Source organism: Folsomia candida, unplaced genomic scaffold, assembly GCF_002217175.1.
Source record: "Folsomia candida strain VU population unplaced genomic scaffold, ASM221717v1 Fcan01_Sc003, whole genome shotgun sequence".
Taxonomy (NCBI): Eukaryota; Metazoa; Arthropoda; class Collembola; order Entomobryomorpha; family Isotomidae; genus Folsomia; species Folsomia candida.
In genome coordinates this window covers 12,053,047-12,062,795 of record NW_019091195.1, presented here as the reverse complement: position 1 = coordinate 12,062,795, position 9,749 = coordinate 12,053,047, and the positions used below count along the sequence as shown (strand labels likewise).

Sequence of the window (9,749 nt, the reverse complement as noted above, 5' to 3'; positions counted from 1 at the left end):
AATTTTAACTGTAATAATGTGTAAACGTGTGTCCTAAATTCTATGTCAAGTCAGACGGTGGTGGTTTGAGGGTTGCCGCGTGTGGCCCAAATCATCTTTGCCTTCGACACTAACTTGCACCACCAAAACTCCACAAGCAATAAAAACAATAAAATTCAAAATACAGGGTATTTTTTCCGGTGGGTGGATTAACTTTATTTACGTTTATTTATTCAACCCCATATAAAGTGAGCAGCATATAAAGAGATGTTGGCCAATAAACATTAAATTTCTTGCTTTTGCATTTTTTTTGGTTTGTTCAGTAAGTGAGTGGCGAAACTTTAAGTGTATTTCAAGTTAATAATTGCAATACTATGTTTTGAAAGTTATTAAATTCTACGAAAGAATAAATTGGCGAGTACACAGGAATAACAAGATCTAATTATAATCAATGACATCACGTATCACGTTATAAAATAAATATTTCGACATATTTGTGTTCGAACCGGTTCTAGTTGCTTGTCGTTATATATTCGTTGAAGGATAAGATAAATGATGAGCGTGGTGACGTCACAGTTGCCTCCACCGCCCATGCAGCACCACCCACCACCCAGAGGTCCGCCCAGATTCCCACCACCCTCGCACTTTAACAACCAAGATCATCATGGGGGTCAGTTTATGCCGCGACCACGGCTGGGTTATCAACCATATCGCCCCTTCCCACGAGCCCCACACCCCCACGCGGCCAGCAGCACACCCGGTGGTGACAACGTCGAGTATGATGGACGACGACTGAGGAAAAGCCTCGTGAGGAAAACCGTGGACTATAATGCTGCCATTGTCAAATACTTGCAGGTCAGTTTCAATTCACGTCGTATCTGGTAGAATTTGAGGACGAGACAATTTTAGCTAATTTGTGGGTATTTTAAATAATAGAATCGGGTATGGCAGCGAGATCACAGAGACAGGCAAGTTTAAAATTACACAATACTTATAAAATCAGGAATGAAGTGCAAAACGGACGGACAAACCTAATGGATTTCTTTGTTTACTGATAGACGTGCCTTAGAACCAGACTACTCGTATGCCCCTGACACAGTTCCACCTACAATGCATCCAGATAATTGCACAAATTCAGTAACCACGAGGTAAACAATAATTTCGAGTAGCAGGTTTTTGTGTAACAAAATGCTGCTCAATTAATTAATCCACATTTTTTATTTAGATATGTCAAGTCTGCCACCAATAAGATGAGATGTCCAATATTTTGCATGGCTTGGACGCCTGAGGGTCGTCGTCTTGTTACTGGGGCTTCCTCTGGTGAATTTACTCTGTGGAATGGACTTACATTTAATTTCGAAACGATTCTTCAAGCGCATGATGGTCCCGTTAGGTTAGCTAAAAGTTACTGCTTAACCCGAGTCAGGGTTTATATACCTGATTTATCCATCTGTTTGAGAGTTGATGGTTAGATCATTTCTCTAGTACTGAAAATATGCATTTTTACAGGTCAATGATTTGGTCTCACAACGATATATGGATGGTTACGGCGGATCACGGAGGCTATGTGAAATATTGGCAGTCTAATATGAATAATGTAAAAATGTATCAGGTACCCTACATAAACTATTAATCTATAATTTGTTATCCAAGGTTTAAATTGTGTCACATTGTTAACTCAATCTCAGGCACACAAAGAAGCTGTGCGTGGGCTAACTTTTAGTCCTTCAGATCAGAAATTTGCATCCTGTTCTGACGATGGTACCGTGAGGGTCTGGGATTTCTATACGTGTTATGAAGAAAAAGTTCTCAGGGGGCATGGAGCAGACGTCAAAAGCGTGGATTGGCATCCCTATAAAGGCATCATTGTCTCCGGTTCTAAGGATAACCAACAACCCATTAAGTTGTGGGATCCAAAAGCTGGCATTTCTCTTTGCACAATGTACAAACGAAACTAATTAATTTAATCATGATTTTAGTATCATTTGATATATATTAATACACATATAGACACGCACACAAATCAACGGTAATGGATACTCGATGGAATAGTAATGGAAATTGGCTAATAACCGCCTCCAGAGATCACCTGATTAAATTGTTTGATATCCGTAAACTTAACCAAGAAATGCAAGTTTTTAGAGGTCATAAAAAGGAAGCGTCTTGTATTGCATGGCATCCAAAACATGAAAGTTTATTTGCGTCAGGCGGATCTGATGGCTCAATCATGTTTTGGAATGTTGGGTAAGTTCCACGCCCAAAAAATGCAAGAATAAGGAACAACTGGCTATCGTTGACACACTAATAATTTCTTAACTATTGCCAATTGTGTTAGGTGTGAAAAGGAAATTGGGTCTATTGAAGCAGCACATGACAATATCATCTGGACTCTAGGTAAACAACTCTTTTCAATTTATAAGTTATATCAACATACATTCAAACAAAAGACATATCCCTTAATTTTGAATCGTTAGAGTGAACAGTGGTAATTTTAAGAGAATGTCCAGTTAGGAGTTTAAACACATTTTGAATAAACGACAGATCTCCTTCTTCAGAACTATTGATATGTTCATAGATCTCGTTATCTCGTTGAATGAGGATGTCATTATGGGACTGTCCCTTCATCTCTGCTATTATTAGGGCTGCAATTCCCAAGCACTCCTTTCTCTTGCAATCATCCTCCACTCGTTTAAATAGGGCAAGTTGATCTTGATATCATCTCCCCACCTGCATATCATTAATTTCTTGTCTTGATGCTTCACATTGCCCCCTAATTTACTTACTTGTGTATTTAGCATGGCATCCAGTTGGTCACATTTTGTGTTCTGGTTCTAACGATCACACTTCAAAATTTTGGACACGTCAAAAACCAGGAGACTTAATCAGAGATAAAGGTCACGGATCTTTTCATGATTATGGTGCACTGGATGACAACGAAATGGGTATTTCCAGAATTAATTTACTCAACAATATAGATATACCCGCCTCATGAATGACAAAATTCCTTACTCATGATAAACAATTTTGGTTTTCCAGAAGAAGCATTTATTCCGGGAATGGGACCAGAAGATAGTATAGAAACCCAAGAAAAAGAAAAGGAGTCAGAGACTGATCTCATCATTCCTGGTAATATTAATTTTTACAATATACATAGTATAAATGAATATCAAGGTTTATGTCAACGCTACTTGGTCTGCTTTTTCTATGATATCTTACTCGAATTATATCGTACTCGTTTTTTTAGTAAATATTAAATACTTACAGGGTTGGATTTAAATGACGATAGCTCGGCTTCTAGATCCGACAAACCAGCTGCAAAAAAGACACCTTATCAAAAACCCATTCCCAAGAAATTCCAAGCAATCTGGAACGACACCAAGGTGGAGTTGGTTGACGATGAGCTTGATGACGAAAGGGGTAAGACGGTTATCTTATCTATAAATAAAAACATATTCAAAATACTTATCATATTCATTTTGAATATGTAAATGTAGGTAGAAACCCATTACTTCCCAGGATGAATGAGAGAGTTAATAGTGGGAGTGCTTCACTTAATGAAAAGGAATCTAGTACAAATGTAGGAGGTGGAGTTGACGCCGGTGGTGGCGGGGGCAATATTTTTGATCCCAACATTGGATTTGGTAAGTATTTGCCAAAAATTAATTCTCTAATCAACTTTATGATCAATGAGCGAAAATGATGAAAATACTGAGCATACAAATGTTTATATATATACTCAAATATATTATACTCAAATAGGTCCGATGGGTGCTCAATATAATCTTCCAGTTCCCCCACATGCAATGGGGAACCCCTTCTTTACACAACAACCTCCCACCGGCCCGTCACCCTTTCTTAACCACTCAAACAATCCTTTTTGGAATCCGCCTACCAACCAAGCTCCTGGTAACAACCCTAACCGACAAGGGCAAGTGAGACCTGGGGGTGGTCGTGGTAGAGCCTCTCGGGGTGGTGGTGGCAATAACAGTTCTAGAGGGGGTTGGAATAGATAGCTGACACTACAGTTTTACGTGTGAATGATTGCACTTAAAAATAACTAATGTCCACAAGTGACATTTTAATTCTTCAACAATCTTAATACTACAAATGAAGATCGATAGCATGATTATTAAGAAGATTCGTTATATTTTATTTTAGAACAGTTAATAATTGTTGATTAACGTTAGTGAGGTGTATTATTGTGAGTGTGATACCTAAATACTACCAGAATGACGGTGTTCTTCCTCATTTCCATCTTCGGTAACACTTTTACGCATCCTTGCCTTCTTATGAAGATTGTAGATTACGTCATCCAAGGAAGACTCGCTGATGAGAAAGCTACAAAAATGATTTTCATTATTATTTATATTGTGCGTAATTTTTGTATTCTACATTCTATGTGTTGTTCTACCAAAATTTAAATGTTGTGATTTAAGTTACATGTATATGTTGCAAAATGGTGGTTGGTTGAACATTCCACCCACCGACTCACTTATACTTACTCGAGGAAATTTGTCAATCATTTTTTTGACAACTTGACTTGAGTGAATTTATTTATCGTCGTTTGTTGTTGTTATTTACTTACTTATCCAAAAGGTTGGGAAATCTCTCTCTTGCACCTTCCATTATTCCATATGCATAGCTTAATTTTGTTGTCAGGTCTTTCATCTGGTAAATGAGGGTGTTGCCTTCATCAACCGTTAATTCACACGGACTAAAAAAAATTGCCAAACAGTTTTATGAAACGTTATGATAAAATATATGTATGACTGTTGACTACTGATTTATAATTACTTATATTCAGAATGCTAAATTGAATTACCTCAAATGACGAATGATGTGATCTCGTAGTTGATCAACTTTTGTCCCAACTTCATACGGAGTCAGACTTTTAAATGCCAATGCTCTTAACTTTATGGACAACGTGAAGCCTTAAACAAATTATTCTGTATTATCTTTACATATATAGTAACTCAGCTTTGTGAATTTGGATAATTTTACCCCTTGAATTTTCTTGGAAAACTTCGGAAGGCTCATCCACTGACAAAATCTCGCCGTTATCTAAAATCATTGCTTTATCCGTGCAATACCGTACTTCTTCTGTAAATGTGGATGTGAAAAATGTTGTTTGTCCTTTCTTTTTTGCTTCATTTATGGCCATCCAGAATATTTCCCTTTCTCTCAAATCCAGCTCCGCCGTTGGTTGGTCCATCAACACAACACGTGTCCAACCAATCATCGCCTGCATTGATACAAAACGGGAACAATGCGCTTCAATATTCTTACTATCACTAATTTATGGAAGTATGCAAATATATGTGCATATGTACCATCGCACAACAGAGTAATTGTCTTTGTCCAGGTCTGTAACCCTTGCAGCTCATTCTTGCTACTCCCTCGAGATCTTATCAAAGCAACGGAACTTGTCAAGATCAATAATGTAATCTACAATAATTACTAGATTTTTTACCCAAAGTAGTTAGCCATCTTCGTACTTGTACATCTATTTGAGACTCAGGGACGCCTATCAGCCATTTTGTTATTATATTACAGTCACAGATGAATTAGTCGAGTTATTGACATTGTTATGTTACCCCGTAACTGAGCAAACAGTTTTAACATTTGAAATCCCGTGAGGTCTGGATAATATGCATTGTCCTGAGGACAATAGCCCATTTTCATGGTGCAATGTCTTCGATTTCGTTTGGTTAAGTGTTCATTTTCCATATATATATTTCCTGCAGACAGTCTCAACTCTCCCGTGAGAAGTCGAATCAACGTAGACATCCCACTTTTAGCGAGCCCTAAATCAACAAGAAGCAATGTAGAACAGGAGAGAAAGCTGAGAAGCTATTATGCAAATCACTCCAGCGTCGTCATTTATATCAATCAAGTACTAACCTAGCAGTCCGGTCGTGCTTCGTACGGGGATGGAAAAGTAAACATGATCTGAAATGATTCAAACAATCACGGTATTCATATGAAGAGTGATAGATTTATGTGAATCTAACATTGAGTTTTGCGGTAAACTTATACATACCTATACACTTTTCGGTTACATAAAATTTGCATACGTCTTGTACCAAAATGATTTCTGATTCCACATTGTCTTCAATGTCAATCATGTAATCCACTCGCTGATGCTCTCTCTTTACATCTTCAGGTTCTTCCGTGTCTCTGTCAAATTAAAGAATAGCCAAACATAGAAAACCCTGTTGGAAATTAGTTAACCGATTAGATTAACTAATTCTCCTTGGGTTTCATCCTTATGACGGCAATTAAAATTCGAAAATCCCCATCATTCCATGTTACAAGTTACAACTCGCTTCTTCCATTTAAGAAAAATTGTCGATGTCAATATTGTGGGTTACCTGGTGTCTTCTAATGTAGCCTTTATTTCTTTATCTCCTAACAATGTCGTCTTCAAGTAGAAAAATATATTTTGCGGGATTTTATTCTCCATAAGCAACACGGTCAACCTATTAGTAGCAGCAATAAGTAAGCCATATGTCGTTTCTTTAAACTTTTATGAAGTTATAGCACTCCAAATTACTTGAAATTACCAGAAAAATACACCTTGAGCCCCGATTGCAAAAATGTCCACTAGCAATCCTGGAACGGGCGTGTTAACGAAGAATTGTTTCTTTTTGTGACAGATACCTTCACTTTCGCAAAAACTCTCTGAAAAAAGTATATGATTTCGTGCAAATTAATTGCAAGTATATTTGTAATATTTTGTGTACTTTTAATGCTTACTGCAACAAGCTCGAAGAATGGAATCAGAAAAAAGTTTCACATGTAATTTCTCTGCCAGTTTACTATCATCCTCCGAATTCAACGCATTTTCATACTCTGCACACCTCTGTGCTCCAGAAATGATATATTTTTATTAATATCTCCCAACAAAACCTAGACGGTCCGAAAGTCTAATTACATCATGATCCATGACATTGCAGAAGCTCCTGTCCATCACAATGTGAAAGTAATGGACTAGTGCTGAGGTTAGCGAGTATGGTGGGAAGATATGGAGAATGTAACGTAACACGATGGCAAAATCACTGATGTCCACTCTCATTACTTGGTAGGTAATTGACATAGGCAAGATTCCTATGAGACAAATATACCATTTTTATAAGAATAATAGTTTCCTGTAATCCAAATTGATTTCGTTCATCGGGTGATCAACTCAATGATGGGGTCCATTGTTTCAAATCAATGTCGGAATTTTATAGGACTGAGCTGAATCACGAAATCAAATGAGACATGACAAGAAAATTTTAATTACCAAGAGAAAAGTGGAGAACGATAAAATGTGTAAATCCATCATGAGAAGTTTTCAGGATACTACTTAAAAAGTATGAATATGGGATAGACGACCAGCACAGGTATCCAAATATGATTAGTGCAATAATCACTAGAACATAATAATATCACTTAAACTTGATCAAGGTGATTCTTTTATTATCTAATATTACTGCTCACGTTTCTCATATCGCCCCTCAAATTGTTGTCCATTTCCGATCATGTTTATAACGCATAAAATGCCCATCAAAATAATGGTCATTATTAAATTTACCGCAAAATCCCCTGGCGTAAATTATTCAAACATTGGTAGGATAATTTTTCATTTCTGTCAAGTAGAGATACGTGCAGAGAATTTTCGTCTTACCACAGTAGTTAGTTAACCTGCATTTGTAAAGGAGAAGATAAATTATTGTCTGAAACAGTTTTTAGATAGAAGCTTGTTACCGTTTTTCCCCACAAAAGCATGGTCATTATACATACTTGCATGCATATCTGTACCCGTCTGCTGGCAATACTTACCAATAAATGATGGGTCGCACGCCTGCCATTTTTTCCAATGTCTTCATCTACAAATAATCCACGACGTGACCATAAAGTTCGAAGAGTTATCATGATTTTTATTAAACTATTTTAAATGGTGCGCATACTCCATTGAGGCGTTCCCAAAGAGGAAGTCGCATTTCTGAAGCTGATATTAAGGCCAAAATTATGGATAAAATGTATGCATACATTATGATTGTATTTCCTTGGGTAGACCCACTCGGAAAACCCTATCAGGGTAATTAATTTTCAGGCCTAATACATAGTCAAATATTTTGTACTGCTTAATTTGGGTTACCTCATATTGTTGCATAGGATGATTAGCCACGCGAACTGCATATTTTTTTTCAGAGTTGATTGACAGCATGGCCAGCACGGCGTTGCTCATCAAATTAATGACGATGGGACATGAATGGTACGAGTTTGAGGAATAATAACCAATTAGATTGCCATCTGCCTTTTCTACACCAATAATCGCCTGTCGTCTCTCATTTGTTAGAGTGTGACCTTTGCGCCTCTTCAATTCTGCCGACATGTCCATTTCCTCCTCCAAATACTCTGTTTCCATTCTCCCTGATACCTTCTTAAAACTAGCAACCCACGCCTGCAAACAAGATGATGATAACAGGATGGTTTTGATACAAAATTTCTCGTATGAATACATAATATAATATTTAATGTGGGTTACGCATAAATTACGCACCTTCCTGTTATCCCCACTAGGTTTAATAAGTGCCACACTGTTGGTGTAATATTCCATCCTCAACGTCCGAGCTAGACTTTCAGGATTATGGTTCAGGAAATGTGAGGAGAAAGCAATCATCATAACCATAAACGCAATGGGAACTATGAATTCTGAAAGAAGAAATCTGTTTCTTTGAGTCATCGTTAACCACTTTTTGGTAAGGAGAGCTTGGAACTGTTTCATCGTTGTCCGTTCAGGTAACAACATATCAGGAATAGTGTTCAGCCTCGCTACAAAAACCAATTTTTAAAATATATTTATGTAATTACATAAAAAATGTAGCAAAAATGCACAACATAAAACGTAAAGACTCACGCTTGTGGTGGTGGGTAGCTTGATCTGGTTCATCCTCATCGTGGATAATTGTCTTTCCAGTGAGTGCACTTTCAATCATCTTGCTGCCTGAAATCTTATACAGCAATCCACCCAGCTCAACACGGGAAATCCACATTTTTCTATATTTCAACGCTTCCGAACGGTCCTCAATTTTTTCCTATACAACGTTTAATTACATATGTATAGAATATGACAATGAATAGAAATAATAGAATAGAGCATGACTTTGGTTTATGCTTCATTGTCGTTTATTAGGTTAGCAACTTACTAGTAGCGCGGCATAAGGTTCTCCAAATGGGAGGAGGTACCTTCGAGTTCGTTCACCTGTTGTGAACCCAAGTGGTGCCAACTTGGTGGCACCCTTGATTTCCGAGTCGATAAGTTTCTGAAGACCGCTATGAGAAATTGGCACACCACCTTCTTGAATGTTGACAATTGATCCAACATCTGCATAAAGTGAACAATTCATAGAGCACATGCATTTTTGGAGATGCGTGGAATACCATTTGCTCGTCTCATTGTCACCGTAATATCTCTTGATTCTGTTCGCAGTTCCGTAGCAGACGACTTTTCCGTTAACCAATAACAGCATTCTATCGCAAAACAGTTCGGCATCTTCCAACCTTGATGTGGCAACCACGACGGTCCGTTTGTTCTTTAGAGACTAGTGTAGCAGAAAGTCAAGTAATATGAATATGCGAACATATCTAATAGGCATCAATTAATTGGAAGCATAAGAAATATATTTAACATATTTTCTTTTCTACTGACCAAAAGATATTTCCACAGTTGCTTAGATGATTCGACATCCATGCCTTGGGTTGGTTCACTGAAATTAGTGGTT

The 9,749-nt window shown here is 37.4% G+C and overlaps 2 protein-coding genes across 2 annotated transcripts; one reads left to right on the top strand and one right to left on the bottom strand.

The window, feature by feature from the left end:
• Window positions 1-112: 112 nt before the first annotated feature.
• On the top strand, window positions 113-4,530 carry LOC110847273 (pre-mRNA 3' end processing protein WDR33). Its single transcript, XM_022094188.2, has 13 exons — window positions 113-834; window positions 916-947; window positions 1,038-1,127; window positions 1,205-1,372; window positions 1,489-1,591; window positions 1,668-1,921; window positions 1,990-2,223; window positions 2,315-2,373; window positions 2,775-2,921; window positions 3,016-3,105; window positions 3,244-3,396; window positions 3,474-3,620; window positions 3,739-4,530. Exons 1-13 carry the CDS (start codon window positions 532-534, stop codon window positions 3,990-3,992), a joined length of 2,034 nt encoding a protein of 677 aa, XP_021949880.1. The 5' UTR covers window positions 113-531; the 3' UTR covers window positions 3,993-4,530.
• LOC110846998 (ATP-binding cassette sub-family A member 3) lies at window positions 4,190-8,743 on the bottom strand. Its single transcript, XM_035850125.1, has 20 exons — window positions 8,528-8,743; window positions 8,123-8,428; window positions 7,932-8,054; window positions 7,804-7,850; window positions 7,649-7,665; window positions 7,462-7,566; window positions 7,265-7,393; window positions 6,914-7,086; window positions 6,736-6,841; window positions 6,543-6,660; window positions 6,351-6,458; window positions 6,020-6,156; window positions 5,881-5,928; window positions 5,574-5,783; window positions 5,450-5,503; window positions 5,310-5,383; window positions 4,981-5,221; window positions 4,802-4,910; window positions 4,565-4,693; window positions 4,190-4,317 (listed from the first exon to the last, which is right to left on the bottom strand). The coding sequence occupies exons 1-20, from the start codon at window positions 8,708-8,710 to the stop codon at window positions 4,194-4,196; spliced, it is 2,541 nt and encodes an 846-aa protein (XP_035706018.1). The 5' UTR covers window positions 8,711-8,743; the 3' UTR covers window positions 4,190-4,193.
• Window positions 8,744-9,749: the final 1,006 nt, after the last annotated feature.